Below are 24,805 nucleotides of genomic sequence, written 5' to 3'. Positions count from 1 at the left end.
AGTATGACTACTCAGCACATTCCACTGTCCTGGCCCCATGGGGCTAAATGCTTTATCTGCTTTATTTCATTTAGTGCTGTTATATTAACCTTATGTTCTGTGGGAGAAAACTGGAGGCTCAGAGAGGTAAGGAAGTAATTTCTGGTCTGGCTTAAGAGCTGGGATCTTTGAATACAACATATTAATTTTAGGACCATTGGATTTGAGAGTTATCACTCTAAATGGCTGTTGAATTCATTCATTTAACAAACACTTAATGAGCAATGACTCTGTGCCTTGCACTAAGCTGCTCTCTGGGGATTCAGAAATGAATACAAGACTACAACTACAATAAAACAGCTACATTTATTGAGTGCTAATTCTCTGTCAGGCACTTTATATATGTTAGTTTATTTAACCATTGTAACAGTCCTGTATGTACCCTTATTTTGCAACTGAGGGTGCTGACACTCAGGAACTTGTCCAAGGTCACATAGCCTGGAAGTAGCAGATCTTTAACTTCCAAGTCTTATCTTCTTTTTCAGAAATAAAAATCTCACCCTTTTATCTTTTAAATAAAAAATAACATAAAACAGTAATAGCTCCTCAAACAATATAAACAATGTGAGTGCTGATTTTCTCACAAAACTTGCCAAAACACGGTGTTAATGATCATTTGAATTTTTGCCAGCGTATTTAATAGATGAAAATATATTTCAAAGTTGCATTTCTTTTTATTATTCACTTTTTCTCATTTTTATAGCTTTAGTGAGATATATTTCTTTTTTAAAATATTTATTTATTTATTTTTGGCTGAGTTGGGTCTTTGTTGCTGCATGCGGGCTTTCTCTAGTTGCAGTGAAAGGGGGCTACTCTTCGTTGCGTTGCGTGGGCTTCTCATTGCAGTGGCTTCTCTTGTTGCCACGCACGGGCTCTAGGGTGTGCAGGCTTCAGTAGTTATGGCTCGTGGGCTCAGTAGTTGTGGCACAGGGGCTTAGTTGCTCCATGGCATGTGGGATCTTCCGGGACCAGGGGTCGAACCTGTGTCCCCTGCATTGGCAGGTGGATTCTTAACCACCAGGAAAGTCCAGATATATTTCAAATAATATAAACTTCACCATTTAAGGTGCACACAGTTCAGTGGTTTTCAGCATATTGTCAGAGGTGTGCAACCATCATTATAATCTAATTTTATTTGTTTATTTGGCTGCTCTGGGTCCTCGTTCCCGCGTGGGGGATTTTCAATGGGGCATGTGAACTCGTAGTTTCGGCATGTAGGATCTAGTTCCCTGACCAGAGATCGAAACTGGGCCCCCTGCCTTGGGAGCGGGGAGTCTTAGCCACTGTGCCATCAGGGAACTCCCGGTTATCTATTTTATATACAGCAGTGTGTATGTGTTAATCCCAAACTCCTAATTTATCCCTTTCCCCCCTTCCGCTTTGGTAAACATAAGTTTGGTTTCTATGTCTGGATTGCTCTTTTTTAACTGATTAGAGAATTTCTGTATTTATCATGAAGATTAACCATTTGTCTACCACGAGTATTACAACATTTTAAAGCTATTTTCTCGCTTATTCATTGATGGTGGCACTCTTACTATATAAATGTTTAATTTTCCTTCAATTTTTAAAGGGATGTATTGATTTTGATTCATTATAAACATTTCCCCTCTCTAATTAAAAAGCTTTCTCCCCCATATCCTCTTGTGGTCTTTTATAGTGTTGTGGTTTGCTTATGTTTTCAATCCATCTTGGGTTTAGTTTTGTATATAATAACTATAGCTTATGAAATACTACTGATTTTGAAAAGTCACTTTCATCAAATGGCCATTTTCTATTTCTATTCATTTTCAGAACTGGACAGAATGACAACAGCTAACACTGAATGAGTGCTTACAAACAAGGACAGCTTTGAATCTTTGATTTGGGTTTAATGTTCTGCTATCTCCATCTTGAAATTCATTAACAATTTTGAACAAGGGGCCCTCACACTTTCATTTTGCGCTAGATCCCGCAAATTCTATAGTGGGCCTATTTACCAGGCACTGTCCTAAGCATTTCACATTATTAAATGGAATAATAAGCCATATTATCCACTTAATCCTCAGGGCAGAGTTAAGTAGCAATTCTCATTTTCCTTTCATTTTACAAATGGGGCAATGGAAGCAGGAAGATTAAGTAAGTCCACAGAGCCAGAAAGTTGCAGCAAAGGGGTTGAACCCAGCTCCTGTCCCGCCAGAGCCTTGGAATAAGCGTCCATTAATCCCGCAGGCCGTTACAATCTGGAGGTGAAATAGGGAGGGCGCGGAGGCGGGTGGCGTCTCGGCTAAGGTCACTACCCTGACACCGCGTGCCCAGCTCCGTGCGGTGCTGGGCCGGGAACCGGGCACCGCGGGCGCTCCAGTGCGGGCCCGCGGGACTCCTCCTGCTGCTCGCGGCGGCCCGCGAGGTGACGGCGCGCGCTCCCCTCGCGGGCGGCCACTCGCGCGCGCAGCGGTAGTCTTGCCTCCGAGTTTCCCAAGTTCACACAGGCCCTGGGTTGGCATGGCAACCAGGCAACCTGTTCCACAGCCGCCTGCCTTCTCCACACATGCCGCTGCCAAAGCCAGGGCCGGGGCCCGAGCCTATCCCATGATGCACAGCGCCAGCCCAGTCCCCAGTGGGCCGCCATGTTGTCGGAGTGAAAGGTAAGGGGGAGCGAGAGCGCCGGAGAGAGAAGACCGGGGGGCTGAAATCCATCTTCATCCTACCGCTCCGCCCGTGAGTACCCGCACCCCGCCAGCCCCAAACGCTGCTCCGGACCCCCAGCGAGCAGATTATCCCTTTGTATTGGTGTTTGAGAGCGGCTGGGGGAGTGAGAAGGGCTTTGGAAAAGCCGCCGGGGCCCTGGCTGAGGCTTCTCACTCGCTGTTCCTCGTACATGTTTTGGAGTCAGCAGCAAGGCCCCTATTGTTATCAAAGGAGGGAGGGGGTGGGGAGCTGGGTCGAAGCGAGGAAAATGCCGGGGGTTTAGGCCCGGGCCCAGGGCATAGACGTGTCTCTACATTTCTGCTCGGCCCCGTTGGAGCCCCTGAAGATTGATGTTGCCATTCGGGTTGCTTTTTTGATGGGTTTGCGAAGCCCCGAGTCTTCTGTGTGGCCATGAAGTGTAATTCTGTGCCACTCAGGATTTCTTCGACTTCTTGAGCTTCCGTGGCAGCGCCGAAGCAAGAGGAACAATAAATCGCTTTAGAAGCAGCCGTGGCCCTCGTCTGCAGACGAGACCCACCATGGGGGAACTTTGCGATCCTTAAATGTGGAGAAGTAGGCGATCGGGAAGTTTCAGATCTCTTTTTAGGCTCCTGGGTACTTGTGGCCTTTTGTTTCTGTGAGAGCTTGTTTTTGGTGGGTTCTTCCTCTTTGAGCCTCCCTGTGTTGGTGCGTGTCTGTCTTAACTCTAAGAAGCGTTCATGCCTTCGTAGTAGGTAAACAGATACACAATACTAGATAGTTTTTAGTCCTCATGGACGTCCTTGGTAAACCTAGATCGTTTAATACTTGTCGGTACCACTCCCACGTCAAGTGAGGAATACACTCCCGTACCCCCCCCCCCCGCCACTATATTCCCCCCTCCCCCACATTATCAGGAAAGGTTTTATTCTCCCCGTAAGTTGAAGGGTTGTTACTCTTCATTGTCCAATTAAGAGAACACTGTTCTTAGTTACATCAATTCGTTCACTTCCTTCTCTGCCTGAGATTAAGAATGGGATTTTATGAGGCTTTTTTGGGATTCTCTTTTAAAGTCAGTTATTGCTGAAATCATAGGTTTGTGGTTTTAGCTTTTTGTTTGTTTTATGAAAAAAAATCAAAACTCACCAAGATAGACGTGGGTGGCTCCCGATGCAGTTTTAGTAAGCAAAATAAACATTTTGACCCGTTGCTAGTTTTAACTTTATAAAACACTCTTGGGTGCTGTTTATTCTTTATCTGGGTTTTTGGGAAATACTGGATTCTGAACTGAGCATTTTGCCTTAGCCACAATTGGATTCATTTTGTTCAAGGCCACGGCTTTTTGAAGTTGTGTTTGAAGTTTAGTTTGGGTTTGAGAAGAACTGCTTTAAAATAAATTTATGACCACAGAATTTTTTTTTTTCCAGTGTGGTAAAAATAAACACCTTTTAAACCACAAAGAATTTTAGTAAATAAAAGGTGAGCAGTGGAGATAGATTAGATCATGTTCCTTTGTTTGAAATAAAGCCTATTAGTGATATTAAAACAAAACAAAAACAACTTTGGTGTAAACAGTTTGAAAACTCTGGAAAACTAGAATCAGCACTTATTTTTAGTTGCTTAAAAACTTATTTTTATAATGTACCATTTGTAAAAAAGAAAAGTCACATTTCAGGTGCTAACACATAACTTTTTAGTGGGTTTGAGAGTTCTTTAAAAGGCATCAGCAATTTAAATGTTTTCTATTATTTAAGTGACTGATGTCTTAATTTTTATGTTGTAGTTGCCAAGATATTACAAAACTACCCAAGACACTTGTTAATTGCTTAGGTATTTGCTCACTTTCAAAATGTCCCTTCTGCCAGGTTTTCTCTTGTTTGAGAAACTGCCTTGCCTCATTAGGTAAAGCAGGAAGTCTCAGGGGATACAGATAGCTTTACAAAAGCCAATTGTTTCGTTTGAACATTTTTATAGGAACCCTCCCCCCGCCTCCCCCTCTCCCGCCATGCCTTGATAGAATGAAGTTGTGGTCGGGTGTGTTTCAGTGGTGAATACCTTTTTCATTCGGAAGTTCTTTGTTAAATAAGTATTACGGCAAATCTTTTATTTCAGAAAAGGTTGCATTTGCTATTTTAGGAATCGGCTTAGGGACTGGAGCTCCATTGCTTTAACTGGTGGGAACTGAATTCCTTGGGCCTCAGCATGGTGACTTTGAATTTACCAAAAACTTTTATATCTATTATTTTGATTAAAAAAAAAAACTTGTGAGTCACAGAGAAAGAATTTCTTTAATTTTCTAGATGAGGAAACAGGTTCAGGGAGGTTGTAGTTTAGTGGTAAAACTTTAGTTTTAGGACTCCTGGTTAGCTCTACAACAAAGACGGCTTGATACTCCCTTGTGGAAGAAAATGGGACTGGCTACTATTGGTAATAAGAGGGCAGTGAGTTCTTTTGAAAATCAAACAGGAAGGCATTAGGCTGGTTAGGACTTTGCTAGTACCAATGGTAAACACAGCTATGACTTTCCGGTTTTGGTATTTAAGCATGAACATGATTCTGTTCGTGAAAGCAGAAACTGAAGTCCAGAAAGATGGACTACTTCAGTATGGTTCTGATGGATTGGAACTGTTAACTGAAACTAGGCATTTCCAAATTAGGCTTTGAACAAATTACAAATCTTCTTACTCCTGTCTTCAGAACATGAATTAGTTGTGAGAAGCGAATGCTTCTTTATCAGGATGTTTATTCTTTTTTTTTTTAATTTTATTTATTTTTGGCTGCGTTGGGTCTTTGTTGCTGCGTATGGACTTTCTCTAGTTGCGGCGATCAGGGGCTACTTTTTGTTGTGGTGCACGGGCTTCTCATTGCGGTGGCTTCTCTTGTTGTGGAGCATGGGCTCTAGGCACGTGGGCTTCAGTAGTTGCGGCACGCGGGCTCAGTAGTGTGGCTTGCAGGCTCTAGAGTGCAGGCTCAGTAGTTGTGGTGCACGGGCTTAGTTGCTCCGTGGCATGTGCAATCTCCCCGGACCAGGGCTCGAACCTGTGTTTCCTGCATTGGCAGGCGGATTCTTTTTTTTTTTTTTTTTTTTTTTTTAGCGGTACACGGGCCTCTCACTGTTGTGGCCTCTCCCGCTGTGGAGCACAGGCTCCAGATGCGCAGGCTCAGCGGCCATGGCTCATGGGCCCAGCTGCTCTGCGGCATGTGGGATCTTCCCGGACCCGGGGCACGAACCCGTGTCCCCTGAATCGGCAGGCGGACTCTCAACCACTGCGCCACCAGGGAAGCCCACAGGCGGATTCTTAACCACTGCGCCACCAGGGAAGTCCAGGATGTTTATTCTATACTGAGAAATAGTTTAATAGATTTCTTATAAATCTTTTGAGTCTGTTTTTGAAACGTCACTGTAGGGTTAAAGAGAGATAAGGCATTTGTAGCAGTGGACTGTTAGGTTGGTAACCTTGAAATTAGACTCTAGTGGCTCTGGACAGGTATGTTCTAGTTGGTAACTGATTATTTTGAAGCTTTTTTTTTTTTCTTAAGCACCCATACATAGGCTGTTCTATGTTTTCTACAAATGTAGTTTTTGATTTTAAGAAACATATTAGTAATGTTTCATAGTAACATTTTGGAGATTCTTTGTTGATCCTTCCAGAGAAGAATAGCAGACTCAAGTGAGAGAAATAGTATCTGTTTTGGTTTACTGACTGGGGTGTGGTAGCAAGGGGGTTGGTAAAAAGAACGAGGCTTGGGTGCCTACAGATTTGGGTTTGAATCCCTCCTTCACAGCTCACTAGCTGAATGACCTCGGGCACATCACATAACTTTTCCTCCGTACCTTAGTGTTTTTATCTGTAAAATAGGAATGATCAGAAAAAATGTTTGCAATATATTTGCCATACAATTATTATTGTATTGAAGCATTTCTTTTTTTACAGTGATACTTTCTATGTAAGGTGAGTGTTTGAATTTGGTTTGATCTCACCTCTGACTCTGTAAGAGTCAGAGTACTAATAGAATGATGATGTGATTACAATTATAATTGTAAGTTCTTGGCAAAAATGCATGTACAGCAGCTGAGAAGAAGTTTCAGGCTAGGAACATTCTGTTGCTGTTCTTAGTCAGAGGGCCTTATTTAAGCTTTTTTTCAGAGCATCCCATGAATACGTTGGACATTTTAAAGGATCCTTTCGTTTTTGACACTCTTGAGTCATTGCTAATTATATATGGGGTTTGGTTGGTTTATTTATGTATGTATGTATTTATTTATTTATGGCTACATTGGGTCTTCGTTGCTGCGTGCGGGCTTTCTCTAGTTGCTGCGAGTTGGGGCTACTCTTAGTTGCAGTGCGCGGGCTTCTCATTGCGGTGGCTTCTCTTCTTGCCACACACGGGCTCTAGGCGTGTGGGCTTCAGTAGTTGTGGCTCTTGGGCTCTAGAGCACAGGCTCAGTAGTTGTGGTGCACAGGCTTAGTTGTTCCGTGGCATGTGGGATCTTCCTGGCCCAGGGCTTGAACCTGCGTCCCCTGCATTGGCAGGTGGATTCTTAACCACTGCGCCACCGGGGAAGCCCGAAGTTTCAGTTTAGAAAATTATGTATGTGTTGCAAAACATTTAGCTGCTTGGTAGAAACTGGTTTTAGATGATATATTGCAAAAGCCAGGGGTCTCATGTTTTTATCTTGGTGCATATATCAAGTTATGTTTTAAAAAAAGGCAAATTTTAAACATTTGTAACCTGTTTGTCCTTAGGTGTTGGTGGAATGAGCGTTGCATGTGTCTTGAAGAGAAAAGCAGTGCTTTGGCAGGACTCTTTCAGCCCCCACCTGAAACATCACCCTCAAGAACCAGCTAATCCCAACATGCCTGTTGTTTTGACATCTGGAACAGGGTCGCAAGCGCAGCCACAACCAGCTGCAAATCAGGCTCTTGCAGCTGGGACACACTCCAGCCCTGTCCCAGGATCCATAGGAGTTGCAGGCCGTTCCCAGGACGACGCTATGGTGGACTACTTCTTTCAGAGGCAGCATGGTGAGCAGCTTGGGGGAGGAGGAAGTGGTGGAGGCGGCTATAATAATAGCAAACATCGATGGCCTACTGGGGATAACATTCATGCAGAACATCAGGTAAAAAACGTTCACTATTTCAGCTTTGAAACTCTTTATAAGCACTGTCCACTTAGGATATCTACTTTCAGTGAATGTCTTTAAAAGCCTTAATTGCTAATGATTTCATTTGGTCTAAACTAAACATTCACTTGTTTTAAAGCAGGGGTCCCCAACCCCTGGTCCGCAGACCGGTACCGGGCTGTGACCTGTTAGGAGCCGGGCTGCACAACAGGAGGTGAACGGCGTGCGAGCTAGTGAAGCTGCATCTGCCGCTCCCCATCGCCCGCATTACCACCTGAACCATCCACCCCCTGCCCCGCCCCCGTCCGTGGGAAAATTGTCTTCCATAAAACTGGTCCCTGGTGCCAAAAAGGTTGGGGACCACTGTTTTAAAGGATGATTGTTGTAATGTTGTCACCGAGTCATTTTATCGTTCTGGCGCTAAAGAGCAAATGACCAATTCATTTAAAGAAAGACTTAAGCTTGTTCTAATGTGCACGTTGCATTTCTGAGTATACTTTTTTGCTCTTAACATATAATCTTCTAAGGTCTGTTTGAGCTGTTTATAGCCCGAATACATATTTTAGAGCTTTTCCTGTTGGGTGTTGGTGACTTCTGTTTTTAAGATGTTATGGTTGAAAGTAGTAGGAAGTTGATAAAAAATCAGCTGCTCAAGTGAACTGATATATCTCATGTTTTGTATAGAGAGGAGTGGTTGTAGCTTTTAGGTTTTAATCATCTTTGTTCTCTTGTTCAGAGCACTTGTTTTATTTGGTTAATTTTAACATGCTTGCTTTTACTAATCCAAGACCAAAGCTGGAATCACAGCATATTTTACTGAGAAGAGAGTTTAGCTGTGTTTGCTGACTTCCTGATGGTGATGAAACGGTTAGAATGTTTTCATCCAGCTATTCTTTGGAATTGGGTATAGGTTGAATTTGCAAAGGTTTATTTTATGTTGCCGGTATCTGAGTACTGACCAGCAAAAAAAACTGACGTCTTTCATGAGGCCTCTAGTGCTTCTGTTCTTTAGAAACAAGTCAGTCACACGCACACTTGCAAATCTGTGCTCTCAGTTGTGCTTCCCCTTGACCCTTCCAAGACAGGCAGCCAGTGTACCACAGTTCTTTACCATAGTAGAAATGGGGAGGTGGAATTTGTCAACAGAAATTTATTGAGCATATTGATCATAGGTCTTTGGTTTATTGGAACAATCATCAGTGCTACTTCGTAAGCATCTACTATGTGTAGGTGAGCAGTACTAAGAAATATGAGGTATAGGGGGCTTCTTCTTTGGTACTTAGGGCACTTTTTATCTTTCTTATGTGTCTGTTACTTAAGGTACTATATTTGTTTCCTATTTGCTTGGAGTCTTGGAGGTGGGGATCAAATTTTATTCATTTCGGTATCCCAGTTCCTATAGAATTTGGCATGTGATAGAGCTTCAGAAGAAAGTTATTGAATGCATAAGCCCCTAATCCTGTGGCCTTAAAATAAAGCTGGGGAAAAAGGACATTGTCATAAAGAAAAGGGCCTTGGATGCCAGGCTAGGTTTAATTCAGTAGGCAGCAGGAGTTTTTATTGTGTATGTATGGAGTGGCTTTTATCCAGTGGTGTTTTGGGAAGGTTGAGTTGGCAATAAGAGATTGGAGTTGGTGAGGGTGGAGACTAATTGGATAACTACTGTAACAGCCCTGGTGCGAGCAGTGGAAAAGATGGGATGGGACCCAGAAATGCACAGAATTGGTGATTGAATTAGAAAGTTTTGGTCCCTGGGAAAATGAAGTAATAGAGTAAAAGGAATATAGAGGGGAATCTGGTTTGTGGACAAGGTAATTAAATTTGGTAGAATACATGTTGAATTTGAGATGTAGGCAGCTGTGTGTGTAGAGTGAGACCAAGGTGGGAGGTGTTTGGTTTGGATGGTATCTGTCTAGGGGGCAAAGGTGGAAGGCCTGTAACTTTTGCGTTATTTGGCTAAACATTGTTTAAAAATCATGAACGTTGGTTTTTAAAATCTTTATTATGATTTATAAAAGATCTGTAAAATTATAGATATTTTATAATTTATAGATAAATTTGTAAATTTAGAGATATTATAGATCTGTAAAATCTTGTGTTGGCTTTTCTAATGATGGGCTGATGGGTAAAAGGTGAAAGGAGAATCGAGGTGCTTGGCTTGTTCTTCGCTAGGTGGGCAAGTCAGACTCTGGGTCAGTCCTTAGCAGAGCTCTAAGATCTGAAATCTGGTTGTGCTGTGCTGTGCTGTGAAGGCTTACTCTGGGCTCTAGTGCTGAGCCACATCATACGGAATCACATCTGACTTTTTGACCAGTTTTATCCAGGTCAGTTAGCAAACCACAGTTGATGTTAAATGGCAAAACCTGTTCATACCAAGGGGGCCTAAACCAGTGACCCAACTTGGAATTGGCACTCATCATACACAGTTCTGTTGGTCTGGATATGTGGTATAATGAACATCCTTAGGGAACTGCATTAGGGTAGTTGCTGTGTTGCAGTGTGGGCCACCCACAAATTACCTCTCCTGTAGTCATCAGACTGTACTGTAACTTACTGGTTTTGGTGTTGAGCTTAACCTCCTGGACTGAACTATGCTAGGGCAGAGACTGTTGTGTTTTTCATGCCCCTTTCCCAGGAGGTGTGTGAAGTTTTTGTGTTGATTGAATGAGGGAAGACCACGAAGTTCTTCAGATTTGCACTCAGGTAAAGCAGTGAATCTCGGCTCAGCTGTCCTGCTGGAAGTAGGTCGTGGCCACTTGCTCAAGCAGCAGTGGAGAGTGTAATATAATTGAAGAGTGGGGGGCATATCTGTCTGTGGAGAATCACTGTGCCGAGGGGTCTCAGTTGCAGCACGCGGGATCTGCGTTGTGCCATGTTTAGTTGCAGCATGCGGGATCTTTAGTTGTGGCATGCATGTGGGATCTAGTTCCCTGACCAGGGATCGAACCTGGGCCCCCTGCATTGGGAGCCCAGAGTCTTACCCACTGGGCCACCAGGGAAGTCCTCTGTATTTGTCTTTTCTACCTTAAGAATATAAACATATTAAATATCACTTGTTTTAATACATAAAATTATTGTATTTGGTACAGTTAGAATCTTTAAAGTCCTCATTTTTGGGCCAGATTGAGGTCTTTGGAGGGGAGTGAGGGAAAGAAGTACCATGAATTTTTCTTTTCTTTTTTGGCCTGTAAAATTTACTCATAGTAAACAAGACAATGGATGTGGATCAAGATATTATGTATAAAACACTAGAGGGAATTCCCTGGCGGTACAGTGGTTAGGACTTGGCGCTTTCACTGCTAGGGCCCAGGTTCAGTCCCTGGTCAGGGAACTAAGATCCCACAAGCTGTGTGGCTCGGCCAAAAAAGAAAAAACAGGAAAACACGTCTCCCTAAGTAAATAATACTATTTAAAAATGCTGCTTACAAAACTTACATATTTATTTTAACAGTAATTTTTATAACTTCAGATCTTTTCTAAAGGTTTCATCATGTGAAAGCCAGGGTCAGGTCTTTGACTTGTGATTATTTTATTCTCTCATTGTGAAATCTGTTTTCTCTGTAAACTGTTGTGAGATAGTGTGTGTGATGAAATAGGGAAAAAATTTTAAGGTTGATCAGTTGAACTGTGGCCTCTGTACTAGATTTTAAGGGGCAGAGATAGGTTAAAAACTCTGCTTTGGGAGAAAGGAAAGTTAGAGGACAACTCCAGAGTTTTCTTGCTTTTGTTAGTAGTCTTTTGGTGCTAGGTGTTATCAGTATCCACCATAGATTGACAGCTGGTGGGAGATATTCTAGATAGCCAGGCAGAATTCAGTGGATAAATTCTTTGACTCTATTATTTGCACACCCCCCCCTTTTTTTTCCACTTGGTAACGTTGTCTTCTAGTCGTATCCTGACATGTCTATCCTTCTTAATCTCCGGTAGCTGTGAGTTAATCCTTACACTTTATAATTAATAAATACTATGTCAAACTGGGAGGGAACCCAAGTATTCCCATACTGAGAATCTCCTCATTCCCTGGAGATCTTTTTCTGTTGCCCCTGCTCTTTGACTCTGTTAGACCATTCGTCTCTTTTCTTTCTGGGTAGATTGCTTAGATTCCTCAGCATTTGGGTCAGTGGCATTTAGTTAACATGGTTTAAAGCTGAGTAATCAATGCTTTCATGTTTTTCAGTGTTTTCTGTTTCACTTGTACTCTTGGAGCCTTTTTCATTATATTTGGAGTTCACAGAGACTTAAAACGTTACATACTTGCTCAAAAGGATCATCAGCAGGTTTTCTTTGACTATAACTTTAAGAATGATTTTCCAGTGTTAAGGATTAGATTCCAGTGTAAAAAAAAAAAAATTCATTCTCTAATGCTGTGTGATACTAGATTGTATGTGCCTCCGAGGTGGCACCTTGCAGCAGTTTATGATATATCTTTACTTTGTTTTGTTTCAAAAGGTTTTTGCTGTGGAATTAGGAAAAAAATTTATAGGATAGGTGGTAATGAGATGCAGTAATGGGAAAATAGGGGTATGTTAGGAAGATGAAAGGGTTAAATGTAGAATTTAGAAATACATACCAGAGTGGTGGGTTTTAGAATCTGCTCTGGGTGTGGCCAAAGAAAAGAGGGAAATGGGATGAATCATGAGATTCTTAGTAAGAGAAAAACACAGTAGTTCTCAGGAAGAGGTGTGTTTCAGATTTCAGTTTGGATGTGGTTGAAAGTGCTTTGTAAATCATAAAGTGATATGATATTGTTTTTCATCACAACTCTCTGTACTTGCATATGAGACACATCTTTTGTGCATGTGTCCATTTTCTCTCGGACAACAACATTTGCTTAATATTTTCTACAGGCTGAGCCTGAGTACAGAATTACGCTTCTTGGTATTGTGGAAAAACTTAAAAAAAAAATGTTCTAGCCCTTGCTTAGAATCTATTCACTCTTGGGAAATGACTTAACACTCATAGAGAAACACAGGACTGACAGTTAACACAATGCCAAGAGAGTACTAAGTACTGAGGATAGGGTAAGAGTTTTTGTTGTTGTTGAGGAATTTCTTCCCTAATTTTTACATTCACTTTCTGTATCTTCTAGATGTAATAAAGAGCTGTAAATGGGAGTGTGGCTTCAGCTCAGTAGAATGCTCTGGCATTTTGCTCCCTGCTACGAATATTGTGAGAAGTAGTGGTCAGTGATTGGCAATAGGTTGGGTGAATTTAATATTTGGAAACTTGATTGAAGAACTCGGGCTGAAGGGTGTACATGGCATTGGTGGTAAAACCTGCAGTTGAAGAAGAGTGTTCGTCGTTTTATTCATGTAATATTTTTTGAGTATTGTTTTTAAATTGCGTGTTAATAGTTTCAGAAGATTTAGTATATGTGGATTTGTCTATTGCCTTTAGTAAATGCTCTTTTATGTTTAAAATACCTTTCTTAGTGTTTTTATGAATCTCATTAGGAAAACTCTCTTAGGTTTGTGGAAATTGGGGGCCCTAAAGATTTTTTTTAAAAGCATTTCCTGTTTAATTCTTTATTTTTATTTTATTTTATTCTTATTAATTAATTTATTTTTGGCTGCCTTTGGTCTTCGTTGCTGCGTGCAGGCTTTCCCTAGTTGCGGCGAACAGGGGCTACTCTTCGCCACGGTGTGCAGGCTTTTCATTGTGGTGGCTTTTCTTGTTGCAGAGCACGGGCCCTGGGCGCGCGGGCTTCAGTAGTTGTGGCACGTGGGCTCAAGAGCGCAGGCTCAGTAGTTGTGGCACACGGGCTTAGGTGCTCCATGGCACGTGGGATATTCCAGGACCAGGGCTAGAACCCGTGTCCCCTGCATTGGCAGGCGGATTCTTAACCACTGCGCTGCCAGGGAAGTCCCTAAAGACTTTTTATACCCGCTTTATTGATATATAATTCATCCACTTAAAGTGTACAATTCATTGGTTTTTAGTATATTCGCAGAGTCGTGCAGCCATCACCACAATCAATTTTAGAACATTTTCATTATTCCTCGCAATCTGTACCAGTAGCAGTTACTCTCCAGCCTTAGGTAGCCACCAGTCTCCTTTCTGTGTCTATGCATTTGTCTCTTCTGGGCATTTCATATAAATGGAATCATACAGTATGTGGTCCTTTGTGACTGGCTTCTTTCGCTTAACAGTGCTTTAAAGGTTCATCTGTCTTGTAGCATGGATCAAGTACCTCATTTCTTTTTATTTCTGAATAATAGTCTGTTTTATAGATATACAGCACATTTTATTTATCCATTTATCAGTTGATGGACCTTTGGGTGGTTTCTACGTTTTGGCTCTTGTGAACAGTACTATTGTGAACATTCGTGTACAAGTTTTTGTCTTGACATATACTTTCATTTCTTTGGGGTACGTAAAGATTTTTAAAGGTACATAAGTCTAATATACAGGCACAAAAATAATGGAGATTTCTTCACTGATGCCGGTGCTTTTTAGAAATAGAGTTTGGAGGTTACTTTATCTACAGCTTTACACCATGGATTGGAATTTTTCCAAGTGACAAGTTTTACTGGGCCTAACGGCAACTTTCTTCTCTATCTATGAAGAATGTGTTTTCAGGTTAACAGCATAAATAAACTTGTTTACAACCCCGGGAAGAGGAATGCTTACATTATAAAGAACAGGTGTTTTCAGGGAGCTCTGTTCTTTAGATGTCATGAATATACAGTTAGTTGATCTGCTAATGACAAATAATTTTTCTCTATTAAAGAAAGTTTCCCCAAGGACTTTAACAAGGGAATGGTTCATTAACTTAATCCTAGTTATCATATGTGTTTAAAAGCACCGTATCTGTTGTTAAGTAAAAAATAATCTTTAATTTGCTAAGAATTTATTGATTCAGATTGTCCTTTTTTCCCCCCAATTGGCCAAATTAGGGAGCTACTGCTTATTTAGGTCAGAAGCCTAGTGAAATAAAAAACAATGAAATTAATATGTTGCTCTTTCTCCAGAGAAACTTACAGTTTCATGAAGGGAGGAAGGAATTATAAAGAAAGTTGTTTCAAAATGAGGATTTCAGTGAGTGTCTGTATTGAAATGACTGCTAAGATGGGGCTGTCGTGTGTTTGGGTGGCAGAAACAAATCAGGTGAGAATAATTTTATAGATACAGTTCCTTTATTTATTAACTTATTATCTAGAAAATAGGCTGTAAGCTCTGTGTATCCATTAAGAGTGATGTACGTGGAAAAAGGACTGTGGGGAAATATGGCAAAATATTACTTTTATTTATGTGGGAGGGGAGATTATAGGTAATTTGGTTTTTTGTACATTTTGAATTTTTACAAATTTCAAACCCTGAAATTTTTTTTTTTTTTGGCTGTGCTGTGTGGCTTGCGGGATCTTAGTTAACTAGGGACTGAACTTGGGCCCACCGCAGTGAAAGTGCCTGGTGCTAACCACTGAACTGCGAGAGAACTTAAACCCAGAAATTTTTATATGTTAAAAAAAGAAAAAAGACAAATTTTATACCTTCTATTAAGAGTTTGGTTTACCATATTGAATGAAAGCGAATTGGTGAATTGATACATTTCCAGTGGAATTTTGGTGTTGGAAAAGATCTTAGGGCCTTCCCTAGTGCACACTGGTTAAGAATCTGCCTGCTGATAAAGGGGACACGGGTTCGAGCCCTGGTGCGGGATGATCCCACATGCTGCGGAGCAACTAAGCCCATGCGCCACAGCTACTGAGGCTGTGCTCTAGAGCCTGCGAGCCACAACTACTTAGGCTGCGTGCCACAACTACTGAAGCCCGCATGCCTAGAGCCTGTGCTCCGCAGCAAGAGAAACCACCGCAATGAGAAGCCCGCACACTGCAACAGAGTAGCCCCCGCTTTCCACAACTAGAGAAAGCCTGCGCGCAGAAATGAAGACCCAACACAGCCATAAATGAATGAATGAAAGAAAAAGATCTTAGAAATCATTTAACTCTTTTTCCAGTGCAGTGGTTTCCTTTACATTAATTATCTCTCTGTTTTAATTAAAAGAATGTTAGTGAGTGTGTTGAACTGAGGTTGTTAGGATGGGTTGAGTGTATCTAATGAGATCTAGAGGTACTTTTATTTTAGTATTGAGTACGTTTCTGTATCTATAAGTTTTATGGACATGTACTCCGTAAGCTGTGTGGCAGAACTGATCCAGTCTTTTTATATATGATTTGAACCACCAGTAACTCTATGTTGTTTTTTATTATTTCCATTTTATGGATGGGGAAATGCGGGGTCAGAAAAATGAGATGCCGTGTTTTAAGGTGATCAGCACATGCTCTTTCCACAAGACCAATCTGTTTGGAGACCTTACTGTTCTTCATCATGGAGTAGTCAGCTTATCCATAACACACACACATTGGCCTCTTTTACACATTTTCACACATTTTAAACTGCACTTGTTGCTCGTATATTTATAATTTAGGGACACCAGTAAAAGTTTAGTTTGCACATCTAATTATAGGAGCCCAGTACTTGATGCATAATAGATGCTCAATAAATGGCATGTTCAAACAGATGACCTTCAAAACTGAACTCATTAGTTTCATTCCCTATATCCTATTTCTGTGTGTGGCATCTCCATTGCAGGCAACCCAGGAATCTTAGATTCCTGCCTCCTGCCTCAAACAGTTCCAAGGTTATATCCGTATTGCCTTTTCGGTAGGCTCATATTTCTTGCTTGGACATTTACAGTAGTCTTCTGACTGTTCTTTTGCACCCTCCCTCTTTTCTTCCTTCTGGCTATTTTCTGTGTTGCTGCCAAATTGTTATTTCTGAAGACACGAATCTGCTTATGTCTCATCCTTGCCTAAATTTTGTTTTTGGTTTTTCGGTTGCTTTTAGGATAATTAACTTTCAATCTCCTCAGCATAGCGTAGTGTACACACTTCGTGTTCTGAGATAGCTTACCTCTCCAGTCTTTACTGGCACTCCACTTCAGCTTTATTGAAGTATCCTAATTATCTGAACACACATGCTAATTTTTATAGTTTGTGCAATTCCTCAGTGTAGTTGTGTTATTTTCATTTATGTAGTTTTCTCTTCTTGGAATCTCCTTCCTTCCTCATCCACTTAGCTACTTTCCTCATCTTCAGCTAAAGTATCTTTATCTCTGATAAACCTTCCCCTTTACTTACCTCTTTTCTTACAGGTTGGGTGTCCTCTTTTGGTGCTACCATCATTTGGTACACATCTTTATTGAAGCATTTGGCTCCCAGTACTGGAGTTAAATATTTACTTTTTCCTTCACCATTGGGTGCTAGTAATCTGTTTCAAAACAGATTCTTGGGCTTAAGTCCAGACCTACTGAATCAAAATATCCAGTGATGAGGTGGAGTTTATGTATGTTTTAAAAACAACTCCCGGGTTATCTTCATGTCCACCTCGGTTAAGAACTGCTGTGATGGTTCTTCTTATAGAATCTTTCAGCCTTACATCTCTAGCCCCTGGCAAATAGTATGTACGTATAAATGACGAATGAATACCTTATGTCATCAGGGCTTGCTGAAGAGACTTACTGAGTAGAGAATTTTATTTTGAAGAGTCATTTTGAATTGTTAAGGTGAAAGATGTAACAGAATGTAGGGTCTTGGGCCTGAAGATAAGGAGCCAGTAAGCATTTATTGGAGAGTTGTATTAAGGAACTTTTAAAGTAATTCTTATCAACTCTGCTTTTATGCTTTTTTTGGTGGGGGGTGGGTATAGGGAGAGGAGAGTTCTTGAAACCATATCAGAGTTAGGCAAACAGAAGCGGCTGTAGGAACAAGGTTTACTTTCCTTAATTTGTAAAACACTGAAACTTTGTTCATAGTCACATCATGTATTGGGAAACTGCCATATCGTTGCAACCTAATACATTTTCAAAGTTCGTTCCTTTTCTCAGAAGGGAATATTATCTACTAGGATAGTTCAGGAAGGATAGTATCCTAATGAAGATAGAATGAAGGTTGTAATTTACCCCTGTATTGTCAATGGTTAACTGCTCTTAAGAATAGTGAGTCATTTTTCCTGTTTGAAGCTTTTTAACAGTTGCTGTCTGGGTTTAAGGTTTCCGTTGGGACATAGTATAAAGTACAGTGTGAATATTAAATTGCAAAATTTTTGTTCTATATTTTGGTTATGGATTTTGTTCTAAAGTAAAGCAGCTTTATTGAGATATCATTCACACACCATATAGTTCACCCATTTAAAATGTACTGATCAGTGGGTTTCAGTATATTCAGTGTTGTGCAGTCATCACCACAATCAAAGGGAACGTTTTTTCATCACCCCAAAAGAAAACCTATACCCATTACTAGTCACTTTCCACTTCTGTCATTACCTCCCCATCCCTGGGCAATCAATAATCTACTTAAAAAAATATATTTATTTATTTTTTGGCTGTGCTCTGGGTCTTCGTTGTGCTGCGCGGTTCTTCTTTGTGTGGTGCGTGGGCTTAGTTGCCCCGCGGCATGTGGGATCTTAGTTCCCTGACCAGGGATCGAGCCTGAGTCCCCTGCATTGGAAGGTGGATTGTTAACCACTGGACCACCAGGGAAGTCCCCAATAATCTACTTTCTGTCTAAAATGTAAACTGTTTGATAGTACATGATTGTTCTAAAAAATGTCAATAATTTGTTTTTTAGAGTTAACTACTTTTAACAATTTGGTTCATTTTCTTCCAGACTTTTTCTGTGCATATATAAACAGATATATGAATGCATTGTAGTTTTAAACTAAATGGGATCATTCGCTCTCTCTCTAAATATATTACATGCAAACATAGCCCAGGCACACACACACTGCATGGTAGTCTTTTCCTCCTTCATACACTGTGGTCATCCTTTTTTTTTTTTTTTTTGTGGTCATCCTTTTAGGTCAGTAAATACGTCTCTATATATATTTTTAAGGGCCATAGTATATGGAAGTACAATAATTTGACTGATTTATCCCAGTTTGATGGACTTTTAGGTTGTTTTCAGCTTTTGACATTCTAAACAATGCTGTAGTAAACAATACTGCAGTTATATTTTTGTATTAGAATATATTTGGAGAAGTGAAAGTGACAGATCAAACAAAAGAGTGTGTTTAAAATTTTGATACATAGTTCCACATTGTTTTCCAGATAGATTGTAGCAATTTAAAGTTCCACCAACACCTTATGAGTATTCTTTTTTTTTTTTTTTTTTTGTGGTACATGGGCCTCTCACTGTTGTGGCCTCTCCCCTTGCGGAGCACAGGCTCCGGACACGCAGGCTCAGTGGCCATGGCTCACGGGCCCAGCCGCTCCGCGGCATGTGGGATCCTCCCTGACCGGGGCACGAACCCTCGTCCCCTGCATTGGCAGGCGGACTCTCAACAACTGCGCCACCAGGGAAGCCCAAAATGCACCCATTTTAAATGAATAATTTGTTAAGTTTTGAAATATCAAAGTATTCACCTGTGAAACCATCACTACAATCAAGATAGTGACAGTTCCCATCTTCTGCAAGTTTTGTTGGCCCTTTGTAATTCCTCCCAGCAGCAACCACTGAACTGCTTTTTGCCTAGGTCTGGGCTTTTATTTGTTGTATTTTAATGGTGTTTGGAATGATATTAAAGCAATTTTTGTTATTTCTAGAATCACAGGCATGCCCCATCCCCCAGGGTTTTGACTTGCAGTTCCATTTGCTTGAGTGCTCCTGTCTCAGATGTCTATGAAAGTTGCTCCTTTACCTCCTTCCAGTCCTTTGCTTAAATGTTACCTTCTCAGTGAGGCTTTCTGTGAACATTATTTTAATTGCAACTCTGTCTCCCTTCCCTGATTTAATTTTCTTAATAGCCTTCATTTGCCATTTTGTAATTTGCTTCCCTACTTTCCAAACTGTTTACGGTGAGGATTTATTGTTTTTAGAGTTCAAAATTTCCTAAAAGCCATTATTTTTAATGTGGGAAATAAAAACATGTTTTGATTTTTTAAAAATCCAGTTTCAGACATTATTCTACAGCACCCACAGTCTCCAAGTTAAAACCTAATAAATTTGTTACACCTGAAGTCCGTCCCTCTCAACCCCAAGAGGGAAAACTTCCATGGTTCATGATCTCACAGTAATACAAACCGGGTAAGAAACTAAAGATAGTAGCTGTTCTCAAAAAAGAGCAAATGAAGGTTTACTATTTGCATAACATTAGGTGGAATTCTGTAAAGAATTAAACCACACAAAATACATACCAGTGTATATAATATTAAAAGTTTATTAAGCTCTGTCTCCTCCCTTGTATTCTGTCTCTTGGTTAAGAATCACTGATATCTTGATTAGTACATCTTTAGCTTTTTTTTTTAATTCAGAAGAGATAGAATTCTATTAAAATATTTTCTCCCACAGATATAGTTTTGGATTTATGTATTATGTTCTCTCTCAGGCTCATGAAGTCCAGAATGAGCTATTTGATGTGTTTGGTAGCTGCCCTCTTTAATTATGTTGCAGTGATTTATCTGGATAGACTTACTCATTGAGGATTCCTATTCCCTTACATACTACAAACAATAGAATGTTGAAACAAAGGAGGAGTGAGGGTTAGCTTCAAGGCTGCTGAATGGAGGAAGACATTTACTAGGTTCCCTGGCAGAAGACCTTTTAGATAAGGGAGCTCCTATCCCCTATGCCAACTATTTACATTGTAACTGTAATAATGAACTGTTCAAACTTGAGAAATGTTAGATTAATAATATAGATCACCTTTGTTACCACACTAGAGTTTATTTCGGTTACATCTAGAAATATATCAACTACTTTTGCAGATATGTTAAAACAAGAGTCATTTCTATTGGTGATGAATGTAATTTTGTTTCTTAATATTGTAAGTGAACTAAGGACTCTTTCCATGGCCTAATTCCATTCTCTGTATCCTAATAAACAGTGATTTAAAAATCAAATACAATGTTTTTTCCCTCCATTAAAAATAATGAAAAAAAAAAAAAAAATAATGACTTGTAGGTATTTTTGAATTCTAAAAATCAGTAAATGCTCATTGTAAACATTTCGGAAAGTATAGATAATTATAAAAATAAAAACACCCTAAAACAAATGAAAACCCAACCAACCCCCAACTATAATTCAACCTTCAGAATCTGTTAGTTTACCTTTTGTAACATGTCCATCTAGTGTTTTTATTCAAAACTTAAAAAAATGTAAATCATCACATCTTTAATAACAAGGATAATAATTTCTTGAGCTGTGCTTTTTTAAAAGTTTGATGGGAAGTATGAGTTTTTATTAATCATTTCTCTGTTTTGGTTAACCATTAACGAGAGGTTAGAACTAAATTTATGGCTCATTTATAATAAGTATATAGGACTTAACTGCACACAGTTTATAAAGTAGGCTCTTTTCATTTTCCCTTTGCCTTAATTTTCTCACTAGTGGAAGTTATATGATTTTCTAAGTCACTCGAAATATTTTGTGAAACAATTGAGATAAAACAAAAACATTTCTGTGATTATAGTTTTCTATCTTTTTTTTGGGGGGGGGTCTAACATATCAGAATTTTTTTTATGATAGATTATTTCCATAGATAATTTTAAGGTTATACCACATTCTACTCTGTAGTGACCTCATTCTTTTCTGTAATAATGTCTTAATATTGATCATTTAGGTTTCTGATTTTTACTGTTGGTAGTGTTGTAATGAACATTTTTGTTTATCAATAATTGTAGTTTAGATTATTTTCTTCACCTCTGTTCTTAGAATGGGAATAATACTGTTAGTCTTTATAATGCTGTATTCTACCTCTTGTGTAATTATTTTTTCCCTCATTTTTAAGATATAATTTTGCATACAGTGAAATTCACTAATAGTTTAGCATACACTTCTGTAGATTTTGACTAATGCGTATATTCTTGTAATCACCACAGTTGAGTTATAAACTTTTTTTTTTTAAACAAACGTTTATTCTTAAATGTACAATGGGTTCCAAGACAACACTTGATTCTAGCTGTGGGTGGCAGAGATGTGATGGCAGGGAATCCAGATGTTTAATTCAGATGTTTAAACAGGAATGGAATTAAGGATCATCATTGCCTCAGGCACAAGGAACATTACTTTCTGCCAGACTTCTTAATTCCACCTGTGGCCTGGAGGCCTTTCCCGTGGCCTTCGCTTGCTTCTCTTTCTGTTTCTGCTTGAATGCCTTATCTTTCTTGTCCATCTCCTTGGCTTGCTTCTTGGGCTGCTTCAGGGGCTTCTTCTTGCCACCTTTGCGGCCCGACATGGCACCTGCCGCCCCTTCCCCAGACCCTGCCACCGGATGCCGAGATACAAAAGTTTTCACGCTTCCCCAGATTCTCTGGAGCCCCTTCAGTCAGCTCTTACCTCCATTCCCAGCAACTGGTAACCACTAATCCGTTTTTTGTCCCTATAGTTTTGCCTTTTCCAAAATGTCATATATGTACTGTAAGTGTATGTAGCTTTTGAATCTGGTTTCTTTCACTTAGCCTACTACATTTGAGAATCCATGTTATATATAACAATAAATAGATCCTTTTAATTAGTGGTATCCCATTAAATAGTTGTATGACAGTTTATCCATTTTTGTGTGCTTAATTTTAATTCTCTTGGTTGGCTGGAGTGCTTGGTACAGTCATTGCTTGAAAGGTGACGTGTGGGTGGCGTATTTTATTACTTCTTTTGTATATTGTGTTCTTATAGCCTTTATACATGAAAGACAATTGTGTCAGGACATAAAAATCTTCGGGCCATTGACGGTAGATCTCATTTTATTGTCTTTGGCGGGTAGTGTTTTAGAGAACCAAGGGTAAGTTCTATTTTTTTTTTTGAATTCTCCAAATTTAGGGTAGTTTGGTCAGGATGTGATTTTTGTGTGCTATGTGGGTGAGAGCTGCATAGTTTTGTAGCTTGAGAAAGGTTCCTTTGGTTATATATTTGATTATTTTAGTTTTCGTGCTTGGGAACCATCATTTTAAGTCATGTCTTCATTGTTTCTTCATAGCAGTCATCTTTCTTTAAATTAAAATTTTGACTTAGTTATTTGTTGATTCCTGCAGTTGTAAGAAATAATACAGAGAGATCCTTTGTATACATTCCTCTATTTCCCCATTTTACAGTATAACCTTTGCAGGTAACATTGTGTAGTATAGCATCACAGCTAGGTTATTGACGTTAAAATCCATCCAGTCCTATTCACATCTCTCCAGTTTTACTTGTACTCGTGTGTGTGTGTGTGTGTGTGTGTGTGTGTGTGTGTGTACGAAGTTCAATATAATTTTATCATCTGTATAGATTCATATACTTACCACCACAAAATACTGAATAGTTCCAAAACAACAAGGGACCCTTGAGTAGCCCTTTTTACACACCCCCTTTCCCTTTGCAGGGGTTGGGGGGCCTCCCCCCCACCACTAATCTATCCTATTCTCCATTTCTACAATTTTGTCATTTCAAAAAAGTCATATAAATGGAGTCATACCATACATAGAGCCTTTGGTGGGGACTGGCCTTCTTCGCTACGCATACTGTGCTGGAGTCTCACCCAGTTGCTGCCTGTGGTAGAGGCCATCCCTTTGTATTGCTGCGTAGTGCGCGTGCTGCAGACGCACCATAGTTTGTTTAACCTGTTGAAGGACATCTGGGCTGATTCCAGTTTTTAGTTATTATAAATGAAGCTGCTGTGAACATTCATGTGCAGGTTTTTGTGTGAACATCAGATAAAAGCCGAGGAGTCCAATTGCTAGGTAGTAATCATAGTTGCATGTCTAGTTTATAAAGAAACGGCCGAGTTGTTTTCTGGACCAGTAATGTTTGAATAATACAATTTTTCTGTGCGCTTAACGGCATTTGGTGGTATTACTGTTTTTTATTTTAGCCATTCTGGTACATACGTAATGATATCTCATTGTGGTTTTAATCTGTATTTCCCTGATGGCTAATGGTGTTCAACTTCTTCTAATATGTGAGCAGCTATCTTTATTTTTTAATATGGTTTTTAATTCTTGTCTTAGTTTTATTGGGTTGGCCAAAAAGTGCCTTTGGCTTTTAAGTAGAAATGAAAGACACGTTTTTCATTTTCACCAAGAGCTTTGTTGAACAATGTATTCACCCTTTTGTTCCACTACCTTCTGCCATTTTTCAGGCAACTGCATAATTCCATCTTCCCACAACTTTTTATCTTTTTGAGCAAAGAACTGTTCCAGATGCTCCATTAAGAGGATTTTGTAAAGACCTAAATAAATGGAAATCCAGAGGTGAAATGTCTGGTGAATACAGTGGATGAATCAGAACTTCCCAGCCAAGCTGTAACAGTTTTTGCCTGGTCATCAAAGAAACATGCAGTCTTGTGTTATCCTGATGGAAGATTATGCGTTTTCTGTTGACTAATTCTGGATGCTTTTCATCGAGTGCTGCTTTCAGTTGGTCTAATTGGGAGCAGTACTTGTTGGAATTAATCGTTTGGTTTTCTGGAAGGAGCTCATAATAGAGGACTCGCTTCTAATCCCACCATATGCACAACATCACTGTCTTTGGATGAAGACCGGCCTTTGGTGTGGTTGGTGGTGGTTTATTTTGCTTGCCCTGTGATCTCTTCCGTTCCGCATTATTGTACAGTATCCACTTTTCATTGCCCGTCACAATTTGTTTTAAAAACAGAACGTTTTTGTTATGTTTCAGTAGAGAATTGCATGCGGAAATATGGTCAAGAAGGTTTCTTTGCCTTAACTTATGTGGAACCCAAAGATCAAAGCGATTCACATAACCAAGGTAGTGCAAATAATTTTCAGCGCTTGATTTGGGTATCTTGAGTATGTCGGCTATTTCCTGAGTGGTATAACGTTGATTGTTCTCAGTTAATGTTTCGCTTTGATCACTATCAACTTCAGCTGGTCTACCCGACTGTGGAGCATCGTCCAGCAAGAAATCTCCAGCACAAAACTTTGCAAACCACTTTTTAAAAATTAATTAATTAAGTTTTGGCTGCGTTGGGTCTTCGTTGCTGCGTGCAGGCTTTCTCTAGTTG

The 24,805-nt window shown here is 39.9% G+C and overlaps 1 protein-coding gene across 1 annotated transcript in view; it reads left to right on the top strand.

The window, feature by feature from the left end:
• Positions 1 to 2,616: 2,616 nt before the first annotated feature.
• Positions 2,617 to 24,805, top strand: part of PUM1 (pumilio RNA binding family member 1) — a 128,784-nt gene continuing 106,595 nt past the window's right edge. The window contains 2 exon segments of the mRNA XM_032619432.1: positions 2,617 to 2,739; positions 7,437 to 7,810. Of these exon segments, the coding sequence (XP_032475323.1) occupies positions 7,448 to 7,810 (363 nt within the window). The 5' untranslated portion in view covers positions 2,617 to 2,739; positions 7,437 to 7,447.

This window comes from Phocoena sinus, chromosome 1, assembly GCF_008692025.1.
Source record: "Phocoena sinus isolate mPhoSin1 chromosome 1, mPhoSin1.pri, whole genome shotgun sequence".
In the NCBI taxonomy this organism is placed as follows: Eukaryota; Metazoa; Chordata; class Mammalia; order Artiodactyla; family Phocoenidae; genus Phocoena; species Phocoena sinus.
This window is presented reverse-complemented; position numbering and strand designations above follow the sequence as displayed.